General features: G+C 40.1%; 1 protein-coding gene across 1 annotated transcript; it reads left to right on the forward strand.

Moving 5' to 3' along the window:
- Window positions 1-4,092: 4,092 nt before the first annotated feature.
- polr2a (RNA polymerase II subunit A) lies at window positions 4,093-19,061 on the forward strand. The gene is made up of 28 exons (XM_073828037.1): window positions 4,093-4,410; window positions 5,316-5,448; window positions 5,548-5,684; window positions 5,927-6,100; window positions 6,183-6,464; window positions 6,563-6,724; window positions 7,923-8,143; window positions 8,282-8,414; window positions 8,505-8,629; window positions 8,715-8,925; window positions 9,436-9,645; window positions 9,730-9,898; window positions 9,980-10,074; window positions 10,552-10,755; window positions 10,934-11,156; window positions 11,319-11,502; window positions 11,724-11,895; window positions 12,012-12,117; window positions 13,234-13,439; window positions 13,566-14,037; window positions 14,133-14,233; window positions 14,311-14,415; window positions 14,608-14,790; window positions 14,874-15,077; window positions 15,163-15,349; window positions 15,452-15,565; window positions 15,687-15,836; window positions 15,937-19,061. The coding sequence occupies exons 1-28, from the start codon at window positions 4,324-4,326 to the stop codon at window positions 17,082-17,084; spliced, it is 5,898 nt and encodes a 1,965-aa protein (XP_073684138.1). The 5' UTR covers window positions 4,093-4,323; the 3' UTR covers window positions 17,085-19,061.
- The last annotated feature ends 1,005 nt before the right edge of the window (window positions 19,062-20,066 follow it).

Below are 20,066 nucleotides of genomic sequence, written 5' to 3' on the forward strand. Positions count from 1 at the left end.
TTACATTTCTTGTGTTTCTTGTATTTGACATTTAGCATTTTTTCTTTCATAGTCATAATGGTACGTTGGGTTAATTGTCACTGGTTTCTAAATAATAAAACATCTGATGATTAAAATATAGGCTTAGAAAACATTTCTGCTTGGTGAGCTTAATTTTGCAAAACGTACTTTACCATTCACAGTCATTACCATTTTAAAAACGTATCATTACATTGGCTTGGTAAATGTGCCTTTTTTCCCTTTTTCTTCTGCTTCCTTTTTTTTGGTAACCATACAAGCTTACTTATGGAGCCTTGTGATTACCAAACTGGAACAACAGGGCTTCCCTGAGAACTCATGATCAAAGCACAGCCCATTTTCTGCTTGATTGTGGCTTCCGCTTGGAAGAGGAAGATCCAGACAGACTAAAGTAAGAGGAGCGTTCGGCTGTATCTGTTTTGCGCTCAAAGCTTCCATCTAGTGGTCATGTTTCTCCACTGAGTTTCTCAGCATCTCTCCTTCATTTGCACGACCATAATGTAACATTAGTTTATACGTTTGATGGCTATATCAAGAAAAACTGTATGGGAGATAATCTAAAAACGCCATATGTGGTATTAAAAGTGTCATGAAATTTTGGGTAATCTCTGGTACGCCTGTGTTATTAAAAATGTATTGTTTGGTATCAAAGTAAGATGACATTTAGCTCTAATTTCTGGAATAGCATAGCCGAAGGAAACATATTCCTAAAGTGCTTTGCAACGTGATATAGTTAATAATAAGTTATTTGTTAATATCTTGCCTTTTCAGGTATCAGCCCTGACATTATAGTCTGGTCCACCGTGTTAAATTCCACAGAACCTTTATAAAGGTTAAAAATGCTATATATCGATTAGGATATACAGTTTTGTGTCTTACAAAGTTTTCTCAACGCAGGCTGTAGTGAAAGGATTCCAAAGAGCGAGTCTAAAGTACGCAGTTGCGTAACTATTTTCTTGTCTGCCACAAGGTGGTGCTGCAGCTCTGCTTGAAATACATAAGACTATCTACACTACACACGGACAAAATATTAAGCAATGTGTACTTGAACCTAACCTAATGAATCCCTGTTATGTCAGCGTTTGATTCACATAACTCAGGCACACAAACCTAATTTAAGTACACAGATTTTCTCAGGTAGGTAGGCTTTGAAAAACAATGAGACCAAGAATTTGAATGCAATGCAAATTACTTTATTTACACACAACACTTAACGTTACATGAATGTCACTCCAGAACATTGCAAACCATTCAGAGTTAAGCTATGAGACATAAACGTGTCCAAATGACAGTCTGCTGATGACAACCTACTTTAAATATTTAAAACATTAATAAACCACTTAAATATCACATTTAGTCAAATACAACGCATTTAAAGGGACAGCTCACTCATTTACTCACTCTCATGTGATTTCAAATGTATGATTTCAGAATAGAAAATTGTATTTTCGTCCCTAACATTTTGTTTAACATGTTTTGTTCTTCATAGAAGAATGTCACACAGGTTATAGACAACATAAATTCTATAAGTTTTACGTTTGAGTGAACTATCCCTTTAGTTAAGACTGTAAGAGTCATTAAGCTCAACTTACAGTCAAACGTACGTGAGCTTTTCAGCATTCGTACTGAAAAACAGTAGTAGAAAACAGCCTCCATGTTGCACGACCAAAGTGTACGACCACCAGCCCGCCTATTTATTTTATGTGGATTGCTTTAAATATGTATATATAACGTTTTTCTTCAGAAACAACGATACTACCTTCAGTTTGATAACTGCGTCACAATAATTTCGTTTTTGTGGAAGGTTTTCAGAGTGAACATAATGCTAATGTTAGCTAGCCCAGGCTCGCTTTACTTCAGTCTGGAGTTACGCAACTCCGCTTCCCTTCTGCCCTGTAAACCCGCCCAAGTACACGACTCCATGTTTGTTCATCTCACCGCCACTGTACCCGCCATATAAGACACGATTTATCATAAATCCACATCCATTTAGTGGTATTTCTAAGCGAGGTTCTGATTTAAGTCAGATGACCGATTCAAATAGACTTTACACAACATATATTCACGTCCACGAACAATGAGGTTTTGACAATAAACGTATTGAGACTAAAACCGGTTTAAAGCGCTTTCCAGAAGCAATAACTGATATTTATCCACAACAAAGCCAATTTTCCAGCGCATGTAGTTTCAAAGAAGTCGATTTGGGTTTAATATACATGAGCTGCAACCAAGCTCCTGCTCCATTATCCGATTAGCTTTATAGAGATGGCCGTTATAAAGTATTTTATACTATAAATCATCTTTCTGTAATAAGAAATCGTTACTACTATATAATCATAAACCAACTGAAAAGTTAAAGAACCTCTGTATATTTAATGTACGGTGAATACATAGCCATCCAAGCTCAATGCTAACAGGCTAACATGAACGTGATATAAGTAACACATGACCGGTTAAAAAGCCACATCTAACTTAGTCTGAAACCATACAAAGACAAAACCAAGATTTAGGAAGTTTTAAAAAAGCCAAAATTGATAAAAGCCATGGATATTTGTGTAAACAACTGTATGGTATATTCTGGTATCTATATTAATGTAACTAAGAAAATAAATAAAGTATAAACTGTGAATGAACCTTTAAGAACAAAACAATTTCTAAAACGTTTTTATGTTTTTACAACCATCTGTCTACACTGTAACCTATATTGTACTTAATCCAGAACTATGTACCAGAATAATCTTGGTTATTTACTCTAATGTAAACTTATATACATTCAAAAACGCAAATATACACTAACATTTTCAATATGTAAGATAACATGTAAAAGAAAATAACGTTCACTTTAAACGGGTGTTGTTTAATGTCCCCATTCCACAAAGAATGGCGGCTAACAAACTAGCCAAAAGCTCCAAACAGTCGCTAGGTAACACCGTGTTACATTACTACACATTCTTGATTAACGTTACACTCTACGCTTGCTAGAACAATAAACTACGTTAGATAATCAAATGATATAATTTACGAACTAAAGATTTGCGATTATTTATAAGAAAATCGGTAACAAGAAAACCTAAGCTAGCGCCTTTTTGTAGAACAACACGGCCTGGATGTACGATTCTATTTTTTATTTTCTAATGAGCTACAATAACGTAAAAATACTCAAAATAGTTTAAAAAACATCAGATGTTTAAAACAACAACGTTTCTTGAATAGGTTTTGATTGAAAATGCACTGTTCGTAGCCCTAGGCTTTCAGCGGGGTTTCCAGCGGATCATACCGAAAAAAGCGCGTGCCGTCCAGCCATTGTTTTTACTCGACCTCGTGGATTCTTGCATTTTCCCGTAGAACTGAAATAAATCGAAGAAAATCGTAATAAGTCGTTCGAGGAGTATTGATAAGCGTAGAAAATAAAAGCAAGTCAATATTTTGAATGGCATAAAAATCATATTTAAAACAAAAATAATGATGTTAATCCTCGACGGTAGGGGTAGGCCTCTCACACGAGCTTCTTTTCCAGCACTCTTAGCTGATCCAGAGCGAGACGGACGAAACAGCACGGGTTTTTTTTATTTTTGCTCAGCGGGTGAAAAAATATCAGTCGGGTAAAATCGGCAATGCTCGTAAAGAAGGCGGGCAGTAAGAAAGTTTTTTTACCGCCGTCGAGCGCTGGTTGCGATTGGTCAACTGCTCTCTGCTTATGAATATTCAGAACACGCTTGACGAATAATGTTTTACATTGACGAATCTTGTTTAATATTCATGTATAAAGTGTCTATAGATCCGCCCTTGGTTTATACGGACCTATTGAATCTCTTCATACGTTTTGTCCCGCCTTCACACGCATAGGATTCGCAGGAATCAAAAGCGCGCAACTTCATTGGCTCTGCGTCAATTTTAGTTAATTATTCATATGCGGCGGCCTCGCGGCCAATCAGCGCACAGAAGGATCGATCCGTAACCCGCCCTCTGACTGTTCAGCCCCTGCCGAGTGGGCTGTGTAAACCTGTAGCAAAGCGTACAGTCTATATAAAGACGTGTGAGAGCAGTTTTCTCTCAGATGCGCTTAGAGCGCACTGGAGTGTAGATCGGGGAAAGGGAAGGGGACAGCTGGTAGCTACAATAGCTAGTATATAAACACCAATTTAAAAGCACATTGAGTAGCAAGACACGGTGGTCACTGGGAAACCGCCATCGGACAAGTTCCGGTCACCATTGGGTGCCAGGAGAGTCTTGGTGGCGTTTCAGAGGTGTTCCTTCTTACAAAGCGGCGTGCCGGGGGAGGACGCGTCTCTTTGAATAGACAGGATGCACGGACCGCCTTCCAGCGACAGCGCATGCCCATTGCGCCTCATCAAGAGAGTGCAATTCGGCGTCCTCAGCCCTGATGAACTTGTAGGTTTTGCTCTTGGGAGGGGGTATTCTCTTAATTTTTTGAGTATTGTTGTATTACTCAAATCATCATCGTGTTAAAATCATATTAAATACGGTTGTTAACATACAGTGTCTTTTGTGAACATGTGTTTTGCTAACTTAGCCTGCTAGCCACTTCTTCCTCAGTAAGAGCATGTGTTTAGAAAGTTGAAGAAACACTACTCATGAGTCCCGTTTAAACATTTAGCAACACGACACGGAAAGCCTTGTTTGAAGTAACGTCATTTTAACTTGTAATATTTATTCTTTGTTTACTTTATTTGACCGTTTTGGAGTCACATGTTAGACCCAAAGTTGCTCCCAAGTTTCCACATTGTTCCCTATGTCTCCCTTACTGGCAATAAAATGTGAACTTGTATGCATGCTTTGATTTATTTAAACTCAAGTACGATCAATTCATTAAGTACACTCATATTTTGGAATAAATTGAGCAAATGGCATATTTATGTGTTGAGCTGTGATGCTTTTTCTTTAGAGAGCAATGGAAAGTAACTGGTTTTTATTCAGTTATGTCACTTTTAAGGGTTTTTAGCCTTTATATTTCCTGACTACTTTTTAATGAATGTAGACTTAAGCAGTCTTTGACACTTATTTTGGCGGTTGTGTGTTTATGTGGGTACAACATATCATTTGAAGAAACTCATATTACAAAAGGAACCTTGTTTACATTTCAAATTTAATGTTTAAAAATGCTAAAAGCATATTTTTCCAGATCACACATTATTGCTTATTACAAACTTATTGTTGCTCTTGCTGTCCATGTATTTTTTTAATAAACCAACTGCTGTAAGTTTGCTTGAGAATTTAGTGTCAATGTTTTTCCTCTGTTGTAAAAAGTAATTTAACGCATTTGTTAACGTTTTCAGAAACGGATGTCCGTTACCGAAGGGGGCATCAAGTACCCCGAGACCACAGAAGGAGGACGCCCTAAACTGGGGGGACTTATGGACCCCCGGCAAGGGGTAATTGAAAGATCAGGCAGATGCCAGACGTGTGCAGGTATGTTCATAAACTGATTTCTATCCATTATGGTTATTATTAAACACTTAAACCTTTTACTTATGTGTTATGCAAAATGATTTGCTTGTCGTCATTTAGGTAACATGACTGAGTGTCCTGGTCATTTTGGTCACATTGAGCTGGCTAAGCCAGTCTTTCATGTTGGCTTCGTCACAAAGATCATGAAGGTCCTCCGCTGTGTCTGTTTCTTCTGTTCGAAACTGCTTGTGGATGCGGTATGTTGTATTTTCAATTTGCCTTTGTTTGTGATTTCATTGTCAATGTTCTTCCTCCTCCTGTGGTTCTTCTGATCTGCAGTTGTCAACATTTGAAGTGGATCAAAAGTTCAAAAATGTTGACAAGCGGGTATTGTTTTGGTTTGAGGACAACTTTGATGAAAAAGTTTTGATCCACTTCAGATGTTGACTACTTTAGTTCCTTTGGTCAAATTTCACATTTCTAATTTTGTTTTACCCAGAACAATCCAAAAATCAAAGACATCTTGGTCAAGTCGAAGGGGCAGCCACGTAAGCGATTGACCCACGTCTATGACCTCTGTAAAGGCAAAAACATTTGTGAGGGTGGAGAGGAGATGGACAACAAGTTTGGAGTGGAGCAGCAGGAGACCGAAGAAGACCTCACCAAAGAGAAGGTACATGCCTTAAAAGTTCTTCTCTGCATTTAAAGCTTGTTCTGGAAGTTTTAAAACTGATTTTTAACTTTTACATCTCAAGGGTCATGGAGGTTGTGGCAGGTACCAGCCACGTATCCGTCGCTCTGGCCTGGAGCTCTATGCCGAGTGGAAGCACGTGAATGAAGACTCCCAGGAGAAGAAGATTCTCCTCAGCCCTGAGCGTGTCCATGAGATCTTCAAGCGCATTTCAGATGAAGAGGACATGATCTTGGGCATGGACCCCAAATACGCCCGTCCTGAGTGGATGATTGTCACAGTTTTGCCCGTGCCACCTCTTGCTGTGAGGCCGGCCGTGGTCATGCAGGGCTCTGCTAGAAACCAGGTTGGCATTCCTTATTAAACCGTGAGAAAGAAGTTTGATGTATTGCATAGTACTGATTGCTGTTAGATTTGTTTCAATTGTACGTTCGTTTCCCCCAGGATGATTTAACACACAAGTTGGCTGACATTGTGAAGATCAATAACCAGCTGAAGCGAAATGAGCAGAGTGGAGCTGCAGCGCACGTTATAGCAGAGGATGTCAAGCTGCTTCAGTTCCATGTGGCCACAATGGTAGACAATGAACTGCCAGGTCTACCTAGGGTAAGATTTGCACTGCTCTTTAGACGATCTGTATCCAGGCTACTATGAGAATCAAATTATATGCTTATTACCAGTAGCTTCAAATCGCACAAATTGAAATTGCGAACTGAAAGTATGCCTAATGGAAACTTTGAAAAATTCTTTAATGTTTCAAAAAAAAAAAAATGGCCAGTTACACAAGCATTGACTACACAATGCTTGAATAAGGGGCTTTCCTTGCAATTAAAGCTTGGATAACCCCTTATTTACCCTGCACAGGTGTGCGGAGCTGATCACGGTCACTCTAGTCAATGCTTGTTTATACCAGGCGCACTGCAGCTAGTTTCATTTTCAGAAGCGGCTCTCCGTGTTCCTTCTGTTAAGATGGATGCCTACGTCTCTTACGAGTAAAATTAATGGCTAGTGCGGTGGCTTTGACATATGTAAACCTACCAAAATCAATTGCCATGACTTATTGTGAAAGGGAAAAAAAATGCATTGGTCGCATAGAAACGGTTAATGGAAATGCCGTCATCTCGCAACAGTGTTTTTATTTTTATTTTTTTTATCCACATTTCTGAAACATCACACGTTTTGTGCAAATCTAAATAATAATAAAAAGTGATGATGATAATATTAATAACAGTTTAATATTTGTGTGTATATGTTATATAAGTTTCAAAAAGGTGAACATTTTCCAGTAAACTTCAAATATAGTTGCAAAAAGTTGGAAATTTTTCCAGTAAACAACTTTAAATATAGTTGCAAAAAGGTGGAAACTTTTTCCAATAAATTAAATATATAGTTGCCAAAGGTGGACTTTTTCCAGTAAATTTAAAATATAGTTGCAAAAAGGTGGACATTTTTTCCAGTAAATTTCAAATATAGTTGCAAAAGGTGGACGTTTTCCACAATTTCCGATATAGTTTGGAAAAAGGAGGAAATTTTCCCTGTAAAATTCAAATATTTGCAAAAAAGTTGGATATTTTCCAGTAAATATCAGAAATTTTGGAAGTTTTCCAGGGATTTTGGGGTTTCTGGAATTTTTCCACCCCTTTGCCACCATATATTATATAAAATTGTTTTAATTTTATAAATTCAATTGTGTTAAAATAAAAAAAACAGGACACATTGCAGTTAATAAAGACATTTGTGATTTAGTGAGTGGGGTTATCAGGAAGATTTTAATGAATACTTCTCTCTCATATGTTTGTTTCAGGCAATGCAAAAGTCTGGCCGTCCACTAAAATCTATCAAGCAGAGACTAAAGGGTAAGGAAGGACGTGTCAGAGGTAATCTGATGGGAAAGCGTGTAGACTTCTCGGCCCGAACTGTCATCACGCCTGACCCCAACCTGCAGATCGACCAGGTGGGAGTTCCTCGTTCCATCGCCGCAAACATGACCTTCCCTGAGATCGTCACACCCTTTAACATTGACAGGTAATATTAGTAGTTTTTTAATGTCTTTATGAATGCACATTTTACAAAATATTCTAGTGCCTTCTGAGAGGTATCTGTAACCAAGTGCTCTCAATTGTCTTTTTCTTACATTGTTCTCTCTTTAACTTACTTAATCAGACTCCAAGAGCTTGTGAGGAGAGGTAACAGTCAGTACCCAGGAGCCAAATATATCATCCGAGACAATGGGGACAGAATTGACCTGCGATTCCACCCTAAACCAAGTGACCTTCACCTTCAGATTGGATATAAAGTTAGTTTTGATAGCCTTGTGTCTTGTTTAATGTGAAAATGTAATTTTGAATTACAGTGAGCAAGTATCTAAAACCTGTTTTCTTACTAGGTTGAACGACACATGTGTGATGGAGACATCATTGTGTTCAACAGACAGCCTACGCTGCACAAAATGTCTATGATGGGCCACAGAGTGCGAATCTTGCCTTGGTCAACATTTCGACTTAACCTCAGGTACACTGGATTTCTAAGACTTGATCCGTCACATTGTTTCTAGAATGATACATGTATTTTAAAAGAGAATCTCTTTCACTGCTAGTGTGACAACCCCATACAATGCTGACTTTGACGGCGATGAGATGAACCTGCACTTGCCACAGTCTCTGGAAACCCGTGCTGAGATCCAGGAGCTGGCCATGGTGCCTCGTATGATTGTCACACCACAGTCCAACAGACCCGTCATGGGTATTGTGCAGGACACATTGACAGCTGTGCGCAAGTTCACCAAGCGAGATGTCTTCTTAGAGAGGGTGCGTTTACAAAGCTGTGGAACCAGATGTGACCCTGGACCACAAAAACTCAAATTGAGATTTCTACATCTGAAAGCTTAATAAATAAGCCTTCCATTGGATATGACAATATTTGGCTGAGAAACAACTATTTGAAAATCTGGAATCTAAGGGTGCAAAAAAAAAAAAAACACACTAAACATTGAGAATCACCTTTAAAGTTGTCCAAATGAAGTTCCTAGCAATGCATGTTGTTAATTTTTAAAAAGTTTTGCTATTCACTGTAGGGAATTTACAAAATATATTTTTGGATCAAGATCTTTACTTAATATCCTAATAATTTTTGGCATAAAAGAAAAATCCATATTTTTGGCCCAGACAATGTATTGTTGGCTATTGCTACAAATATACTCGTGCTACTTACAACTGGTTTTGTGGTCCAGGGTCTCAAATTATGAATGTAATGAGCTGTTGGGTTGCTCAGGTTCATGAGAGTTATACTTACAAATCATTTTGTGTGCTTTGTTTTAGGGTGAGGTGATGAACCTCCTCATGTTCCTCTCCACATGGGATGGCAAAGTGCCCCAACCAGCTATCTTGAAACCTCGGCCTCTCTGGACTGGCAAACAGATCTTCAGCCTGATCATCCCTGGGCACATCAATGCCATCCGCACACACAGCACTCACCCTGATGAAGAGGACAGTGGCCCTTATAAGAACATCTCCCCTGGAGACACCAAGGTGCAGTAGTGCAGCCCAAGTATTGATCGATTTTGTGCACAATGAAGTTATGCAATTTCATACTCATTTCTATTCATCTTGCAGGTGATTGTGGAGAACGGTGAGCTCATAATGGGGATCCTGTGTAAGAAATCATTGGGAACCTCAGCTGGCTCTCTTGTCCATATCTCATACCTTGAGATGGGCCATGACATCACACGACTCTTCTATTCCAACATCCAGACTGTCGTCAACAACTGGCTGCTCATTGAGGGTAAAAAATAAGGATTGAAACTGTTGTGTGCAAATTAAGTTTATTCAAGTCTTTTATTTACAACTATCTTGTGTGCTTCAGGTCACTCTATTGGTATTGGAGACTCCATTGCCGATAAGGCGACATATCAGGACATTCAGAACACGATTAAGAAAGCCAAACAGGATGTGATAGAGGTGAGTTGACATCATTAGGTATTTATAAATGGTCAAACCAGTTTATTCAGACACGTTCAACACTTCTCATGTTATTACAGATTATTTGTCAATCAACCGAAAGTTATTCAGACAACTCTTAGTATGACTTGGTATGATTTGCAATGTTTATCAATACTTCGTTGACCAATTACCAAGCAATGCTTAATTTTGTTCAGTCTGTGGTGTGAAAAGTTCACTTTAACAATTAAAGAAAAAACACTTAAGCAAAACATGGTCAGGTCAAAGTGCCTGAATTTTTAGTCCCAAATTATCAATTTTACTGGTAGTCCACTGTATTTTGCTATCCTCACTTGCATAAATGAACTATAGTGTCCTGCACCTACTAGTAAAAGATAAAAAAAAAAAAAAATTATATCTGGTTTCTGACTCTATAACAGATCATTGCTTTTGTACGTGAATGAAGTTGTGCATCATGGTCTCTGATCTATCTCACAGGTCATTGAGAAAGCCCACAACAATGAGTTGGAGCCCACTCCAGGTAACACTCTGAGACAGACCTTTGAGAACCAAGTCAACCGTATCCTGAACGATGCTCGAGACAAGACTGGATCCTCTGCCCAGAAGTCACTGTCTGAGTACAACAATTTCAAATCCATGGTGGTGGCTGGTTCAAAAGGCTCTAAAATTAACATTTCTCAGGTGAGTGTGGATGGCAGATGGTGTTCAAGTCTTAAAATGGTTCAAAAGCAAGTTGCTGCCTTTTTCAGACTAAAAGCTTAACTGGAATATAAACCAAATGGCCTTGCTTTTAAATGTGGTCAATGTACGTTTTTTATTTTTTCTCACAATCTGTGTTTGTTCCTTCTCACCCATTTAGGTTATTGCTGTGGTGGGGCAGCAGAACGTTGAGGGTAAGCGAATCCCCTTCGGTTTCAAGCATCGCACTCTCCCTCACTTCATTAAAGATGACTACGGTCCAGAAAGTAGAGGCTTCGTGGAAAACTCCTATCTGGCCGGTCTCACACCAACTGAGTTTTTCTTTCACGCCATGGGAGGCAGAGAAGGTCTGATCGACACAGCTGTCAAAACTGCTGAGACAGGTAATGAACACTCATTGACTCAGCAGCTATTGGGCGCTAATATTAAATCTTCAAATCATAATATTTCTGTCTCTAGGTGAGATGTTATGTATAATTGTCATCACGTTTATCTTGGTTAAAGGCTGACATTGTCTTCATGAGTATTTCTTCTTATTCCTTCAGGTTATATTCAGCGTCGTCTGATCAAATCTATGGAGTCTGTTATGGTGAAGTATGATGCTACAGTCAGAAATTCCATTAACCAAGTCGTCCAGCTGAGGTATGGAGAAGATGGGCTGGCAGGAGAGGCCGTCGAGTTCCAAAACATGGCTACACTTAAGCCATCCCACAAAGCCTTTGAGAAAAAGTGAGTATTGTTGTTTATCATTTACAAAAAATGTAATATTGATTTTGGGCTATATTTATCATATCACTTGGCCTTAACCATTGGCAATAAGGACATGGATAGTAAGTTGTTGTTTTTTTTTTTTTTTTTTAAATAGCCTTCTCAGGTCGTTGTTGATCAACAGCTTAGAGACAATATCCAACATCACTGATTTAACTTTGCCTCTATCTTTATTTGCACAGGTTCAAGTTTGACTACACCAATGAGCGAGCTCTCCGCCGCACTCTACAGGAAGATGTGGTGAAAGATGTCATGACCAATGCCCATGTCCAGAGTTCTCTAGAGAGAGAGTTTGAAAAGATGAGGGAAGACCGAGAGATCCTGAGGGCCATTTTCCCCACAGGAGACAGCAAGGTCTGACCCTTAAAAGTACCATTTGAGTGCCATCATTAACCTCTTTGGTTTGGATATGTATGAATATCACTGTGTTTGCACACTGTCTGTAGACCCAAACTGTTGTTTTCCCATAGGTGGTGCTACCGTGCAATCTGGCCAGAATGATCTGGAATGCTCAGAAGATTTTCCGCATCAATCCTCGAACACCAACTGACCTCAATCCAGCTCGAGTAGTGGATGGTGGGTTTTGTACTTTAAGCTTGTAAATATTAGATTTTATTAACTTTTGTTTTGATGTGCAGACTGTCTTCACTGCTTTAAGTCTTAAGGCTCTACGTTTGAGCAGGTCTCCCAGCTAAGACTCCTGCTTGTGGCAGCTAAATAAAGCCTGCTGACGACTGATCCCTATAGCTTACCGCTGTCTTGTGGTAGACCTGTGCAAGCTGATTATAAAGGCCACTTTTACATTTTTGTATGCGTGTTTGTTGACTAAAGCCGTGACACCAAACTTATGCACTTGACAAATCTGCACCATTTAGAGGTGTCTGTAATTTTATGTAGCCCTGACCAATATGGCTGTTTGTACTAGTCATTATATTGTTGGCACTACCACTTTTGAAGTGAGTTGAATGATCACTAATAATAATAATAATTTGGATAAATGACAAATAGCTGTAAATTTTGGTTGTAAAAGACTAATTTTAAAGAGGAAATGCAGTGTGAAGCCTGATCTTCGAGAAAATATAAAGGGTCACTAACTTTGTCAGTTCTTTTTATTTTTTCCTATTGTACTATAAATCTGTCCAATAGTTTGACAGCAAAATTTAAGTAAAAACTATATATAAATGGCGAGAGATTAATCCTCTTTGTTAGACTTATTTTTAATGTTATTTGTTTAATATGAAATTATATTTTTTCCCCATGACTTGTTGGACAATTTCGAGAAACTTTGCTGTCATCTGTTTAAAACTGCTGAAATCTGCTGGACAGATTTAAAATCAGGATATGGTCTCACACCAGAGGACATGGTTTTTAGAGACAAAAAAACTATATGGATGAAAAAGCTTGCCATTTATTAAAAGGCACAATTATGCTTGAGGTATTTATTAACATTATGCTTTTTCATTTATAAAAGTTAATTTATTTAACCATGCTTGAGACGGTGTTATTTGATATAAATTTGAGCCAAATGTCAAAATTGTTCTATGGTGTGACTTTTATAACAAGTACATGTAGGACAAAAATGTTTAACCATTTACTGCATTTTAAATGAGGACAAAATTATATTCATTTTTATTTTGTGGGACAGTGAAAATGCCATGTCACGTCAACAACACGTTTGCTCTTTTTATGCAGGTGTTTGTGACTTGAGTAAGAAGCTGGTGATCGTAAATGGTGATGATCAGTTAAGCAGGCAAGCCCAGGAGAACGCCACTCTGCTGTTCAACATCCACCTGCGCTCCACCCTGTGCTCAAAGCGAATGACTGAGGAGTTCCGTCTTAGCACAGAGGCTTTTGATTGGCTGCTGGGAGAGATAGAGACCAAATTTAACCAATCCATTGTAAGTAGTGTTTGCTAAGTTGACTGTCTGCACCTGAAGAAGTTAGAAAATGGGGAGTAATGTTTTATTAGTTTGTCAAGATGTCGCATTGCCTGAAGCTGGATGCTTTCTTTTTATATTCTTCAGGCTCACCCTGGTGAGATGGTAGGTGCTCTGGCTGCCCAGTCTCTGGGAGAGCCTGCTACTCAGATGACCCTGAACACATTCCACTACGCCGGTGTGTCTGCCAAAAACGTCACTCTCGGTGTACCTCGACTCAAAGAGCTTATCAACATCTCCAAGCGACCCAAGACCCCCTCCTTGACCGTCTTTCTCCTCGGCCAAGCGGCCCGTGACGCAGAGAGGGCCAAAGATATCCTGTGTCGACTGGAGCACACAACCCTGCGCAAGGTCACTGCCAACACAGCCATTTATTACGACCCCAACCCTCAGAACACCGTGGTGACTGAGGATCAGGAGTGGGTCAACGTGTACTATGAGATGCCCGACTTCGACGTGACCCGCATTTCACCTTGGCTGTTGCGTATCGAACTTGACCGCAAACACATGACTGACCGTAAACTGACTATGGAGCAGATTGCAGAGAAGATCAATGCAGGTGGGCTTGAGATTAACATGGAGTAAATGCATAAAACAACACTTTAAATGGAAAACAAATTGAATGCTGAGGTCTAATCTTTGTCTGCCTCCTAGGATTTGGCGATGACCTTAACTGCATCTTCAATGATGACAATGCTGAGAAACTGGTTTTGCGAATCCGAATCATGAATAGTGACGAGAACAAGTTCCAAGAGGTAATTCATTTACTGGTGAGCACATAACTGCCCTCTTCTTTCAATGTGGTATCCTAAATGTTGGATCTTGTGTCTAGGATGAGGAGGTAGTGGATAAGATGGATGACGATGTCTTCCTTCGCTGCATTGAATCCAACATGCTGACAGACATGACACTGCAAGGCATTGAGCAGATCAGCAAGGTATTTTTCTTCCCTCTTTTGACTGTCTTTAACTTCACTCCAGTAAACTTGAGAGCCCATGTGGCAGAGCACTTGGCTGTTCCTAATTAATCCACCGGAAATATAAAATGGCAAACAGGACAGCTTAATGTTTTGTGGACTTCTCAGATGGCCTTGAGATTGTTTAATTTCTCCCACTCTCTGCCCTTGTAGGTGTACATGCATCTTCCACAGACTGACAACAAGAAGAAAATCATCATCACAGAAGAGGGAGAGTTTAAAGCTTTGCAGGAGTGGATCCTGGAAACTGATGGAGTCAGTCTCATGAGGGTTCTCAGTGAGAAGGATGTGGACCCTGTCAGAACCACTTCCAACGACATTGTGGAGATTTTCACTGTAAGAATTGTTTAACATCTTGTCTAAAGATTGTGACTTAAGACCTCAGATCAAATTCAGAAATGTCTACTCTTAAATTCTAGGTTCTTGGTATTGAGGCTGTGCGTAAGGCTCTGGAAAGAGAGTTGTACCATGTCATCTCTTTCGACGGTTCTTACGTTAACTACCGACATCTTGCCTTGCTGTGTGACACGATGACCTGCAGGGGTCACTTGATGGCTATCACTCGTCACGGTATCAACAGGCAAGACACTGGACCGCTAATGAAGTGCTCTTTTGAAGAGACGGTAAGGCTGTGTTTAATGTTTTTAAATGGTATTAAAGTTGATCTTGTAAAGAAATGTTTAAGATTTAAACCTTCCTCTTCTGTAGGTCGATGTGTTGATGGAAGCCTCATCTCATGGTGAATGTGATCCAATGAAAGGAGTGTCTGAGAATATCATGCTGGGACAGCTGGCTCCTGCAGGCACTGGTTGCTTTGACCTTCTGTTGGATGCTGAGAAGTGCAAATATGGCATGGAGATTCCTACCAACATCCCTGGTATCAGTGTCGCAGGACGTAAGTCAACTTAATTCCTTTTTTTTGAGGCTTAATAGCTTAAATCTTAAACCCACTCCCCAAATTTAAATATTTGGCTAATCATTCCTTTTTCCACCACAGCCACGGGTATGTTCTTCGGCTCTGCCCCCAGCCCCATGAGTGGCATGTCTCCTGCCATGACTCCATGGAACACAGGAGCCACTCCTGCATATGGCGCCTGGTCTCCTAGTGTCGGTGAGTGCAGAAGCTACATACGGTTTTGTTTTACTGCTGCCCTTATTTACAATGCGTTATCTTGTCTATGTCTACATATTCCATTTCATTTCATACCCTGTTCTTTTTTTCCCCCATACAGGAAGTGGAATGACACCAGGTGCTGCAGGCTTCTCTCCCAGCGCTGCGTCCGATGCCAGTGGCTTCTCACCTGGCTATTCTCCTGCCTGGTCTCCTACTCCTGGTTCTCCAGGATCCCCTGGACCAGCTAGTCCTTACATCCCCTCACCAGGTTACTTCACTATCTATTTTAGTCTTGTTCTGTTTTTAAGAACAATCTTTGTTTTGCCAAACAGGCCACTAATGCACGTTGTTTTTTTTTTTCTCTTCAGGAGCCTTGTCTCCAAATTACTCTCCAACTTCTCCTGCCTACGAGCCTCGCTCTCCTGGTGGATACACCCCACAGAGTCCTGGCTATTCTCCGACCTCCCCATCATATTCTCCAACTTCGCCGTCTTATTCTCCCACCAGTCCGAACTACAGCCCCACATCTCCGTCCTACTCTCCCACATCACCCTCGTACTCTCCAACCTCGCCGTCTTATTCTCCAACATCTCCAAGCTACTCTCCAACCTCACCTTCTTATTCTCCGACTTCACCGTCTTACTCCCCGACTTCTCCATCCTACTCGCCAACATCCCCTAGCTACAGCCCAACGTCCCCCAGCTACAGCCCAACCTCGCCGAGCTACAGCCCTACGTCTCCGTCTTATTCACCAACTTCTCCATCTTATTCCCCAACCTCCCCGTCTTACTCTCCCACCTCTCCAAGCTACTCTCCAACCTCCCCATCCTATTCCCCAACATCTCCGAGCTACAGTCCAACTTCGCCCAACTACACGCCCACCTCGCCAAGTTATTCTCCAACCTCTCCATCGTACAGCCCCACCTCACCTTCTTACTCCCCAACCTCTCCCAATTACACCCCAACAAGTCCCAATTATTCCCCCACATCTCCTTCTTATTCCCCAACTTCGCCGTCCTATTCTCCATCAAGTCCGCGCTACACCCCGCAATCTCCTACCTACACCCCAAGCTCGCCTTCTTACAGCCCAAGTTCTCCATCCTACTCCCCCACCTCTCCCAAATACACTCCCACCTCCCCTTCCTACAGTCCCAGCTCTCCCGAATACACCCCGACATCCCCCAAGTATTCCCCCACTTCCCCGAAGTACTCTCCCACTTCTCCCAAATACAGTCCAACTTCTCCAACCTACTCCCCGACTACTCCCAAGTACAGCCCCACTTCCCCTACTTATTCTCCAACTTCTCCTACCTACACCCCAACCAGCCCCAAATATTCCCCCACCTCTCCAACTTATTCTCCAACTTCTCCAAAATACTCTCCTACATCCCCAACCTACTCTCCAACTAGTCCCAAGGGCTCCACCTACAGCCCCACTTCCCCAGGCTACAGCCCCACCTCTCCAACCTACAGCCCAGCTATCAGCCCTGACGACAGTGATGAAGAAAATAACTAAAGATGGTTGGTGCCGGGGTTTGTCCTACTTCCCTGACTGGCACTCTGACCCTGGGGTAAAGACTGAAGGAAAGCCACTCAGCTGGGGTTGTTGTGATTTACAGGGAAGGCTGAGGAACTTGGGATCCCACATGACATCCTCCTTTTTGATTTTTCTCTTTGGACTTCTTGAACTGTTCTTAAACAGCCTCACTAAACAGGCTTCAGTGGTTGCATCTGTTATGTTAGAGGTTTGAACTACAAGCCAAACAAGGCTGCCTTTGTATAGACCGTTTTGGTCGCTCTACGTTTAGAGGGAGAACCATTACTCAGAATTGGTGGAAAGATGCAGGAAATTGACTGCTTTTGGAGGGGAAAGAATATTCGTTGTCCTCCACTTTCCATCTAGTCATTTATGGCTCCCTTCCTTTTTCTCAAATTCAGTGTTGGATGTAAAGGAAATCGAAGAAGTATTGCCAAAAGCCTTCAAACAGAAAACAGTGGATTGTATCTGAAAAGTTTCAAATGAAACCTTGAAAAATATCTATAACGTAAATAGAAAAGGGGGAGAAACTAACCTTTCTCACATTTTACAGCTTTTTGTTTCTCCCCCATTGTAAATAAGCGCTTGCTCCCAGTTTTGATTCTTTATTCCAGATCAGAACTGAGAACTGTTTAAATATTAATGTTGATTTTCTGTCTAATTTGAGTTGATTTCTGAAAAATGTTATTTCTAAAGAAACAGGAGGTTCAAGTGGGTGTTTATTAGAAACGTGTTCAAGCTGACATTCATTGTGCAAATTTAAAATGTCTTGTAATACTGTAGTCTATGTATGCCAGCCCATGACATGGGCAAAAGTGTTGTGTAGTGATTGCCCTCTTCAAGAATCAGAGAGAGGGAACGGATGCTTGATTTGAGGCATCAACTTTCTAGTCAATTGTCCCCAAAAGATGCAAGCCTTATCCTTCACCAGCATCTGCCCAGTAATTTACAATTTCAAAGAACTGCGGAAAAAAAAAAAAAAAGGTAACCAGTGATCTTGTTACCTTTTTTAGTTTATTTTCTTTTATCATTAGAGTGAGTTGGAGCATGGCTTTACATAAGATGCACCATGTTAACATTTTCCTTTTTAAAAAAAAAAATACAAAAAAAAACACCTTGGTTCAAATCTAATGAGTCCTTCCTTGTCCTCAGCACTCAACCCTTTAATATAAGTGTATAATTGTTTTTTCTGATATTTGCCTCATTACAGCTGAATATCTTGTGTGAATTACTGAGGAAAAGCATTTATTTTACATTTTTCTTGTGCTGGCTTCATTGTTGTTGGGTCAGCTTTGCTTTTTGGATTAAGTGCTTGGGGAGGGGGAATGGTGCATTTTGGTTTGTTTCCTTTCGAATATGCACCGTTTCATATCTGACCTTGTGGTCATTTGTTAACCTAAATTTCATCAGCTGATTCTGAGTCATATGCTTGAACAGTAGAGGGCGACAGAGACTGATTTGACTGGGGCGTAGAGGCATTTAGATCTTTGAGTGTTACCTTTTTAAAACCTGAATGCAAGTGGTGACTGTTTCCCTCAACTTACTTTGCCAACTGGACAGTGGTAGTTTCAGGAGGTATTGTTGGCTTGTAAATGACTTATTTCAGCTTTAGATTTAAGGCCTTAGATTGCATTAGGGAGAGCAGTTTTTGACATTGTCTCTTTAATGTCCTTGTTTGCCTTCAGTTTCATGGATGTTTCAAACAAGTCCAGTTAATACTCTATACTCGGGCTCCCAGTAAGGGTGTGTGTGAGTGTGCAAGTGTGCGTGCATGAAAGCATAATTGGAAAAGACAGGGTTTTCTTGAGTTTGAGTAATAACTGGGTTGGGTTTATGGGAAAGGAGAATTTAAATTAAGAGAAATTGCCACTGTATAGAAATCAATCTGATACTTCATTCTCTGTATCTATGTTTTGTTTGTTTTTTTGACTTGGAAAAATAAAAAGTTTGACTAAACGATTGTTTGTGCTTTTTTTTTTAACATGGAGGTTGAGTGCATGTTAAAATTAAATTACAGTTTTTTAAGTGTTAGTTCACCCAAAAATGAAAATGGTCAATTACTCCCCCCTCATGAACAGAACACAAATTAAGATATTTCTGATGAAATGTGACCCTGCGTAGACGGCAATGCAACTACCATGTTCAAGGCCCAGAAAGGTAGAAAGGACATTGAGTAAAATAGTCCATGTGGCATCAGTGGATCAACAGTATTTTTAAGAATCTTCAAGAATACTTTTTGTGCGCAAAGAAAACATTACTTAATTCCGCAATTTCTTCTCTAACGGGGTAGTTCTCTGGCATTATGTAGAGTACCGTGATGCATACTCTACGTAATGGCAGACTACTGTCTCGGGAGAGAATAAAATTGTTGAATAAAGTTACTTTTGTTTTCTTTGCACAAAAGTATTCTCGTAGACTCAAATTATGGTTGAACCACTGATGTCACATGGACCACTTTAACAGCGTTCTTAGAGTTTTTGTGCCCTGGCGTGACCATGGTAGGACTCTTGGTGTCTATGAAGTGTCTGAGAGCTCTTGGATTTCATGAAAAAAAAAAAGTGTATTTCAAACATTGCCTGAAGTCTTACGGCTTTGGATTGACATGAGGGTGAGAAACTGACAGTTTATTTTTGGGTGAACTGTCTCTTTATGCCTAGGACTGAATTTTCTTTCTCAAAGTCACCATGGCATCAAATGTTTTTTTTTTTTGTCTTTTAGTATGAATATGTTGCCTTAAAGTTATCTATAAGCTATAAACAATGACAAAAATTGCATTTACAAGATATAAGCATTCAAAACTTACGCTGCGTCCGAAATAGCATACTTCCCTACTATATAGTATGTGAGGCAAGTCTGAATTGAGGCTCGGGGAGAGAAGTCGCCATATTTGAAAAAAGGCGGTAAATGGAGACACATGACATGTGACAACAGTGTTGCCAGATGTACGATAATTATCGTATT

This window comes from Garra rufa, chromosome 22 (assembly GCF_049309525.1).
Source record: "Garra rufa chromosome 22, GarRuf1.0, whole genome shotgun sequence".
NCBI classification, from domain to species: Eukaryota; Metazoa; Chordata; class Actinopteri; order Cypriniformes; family Cyprinidae; genus Garra; species Garra rufa.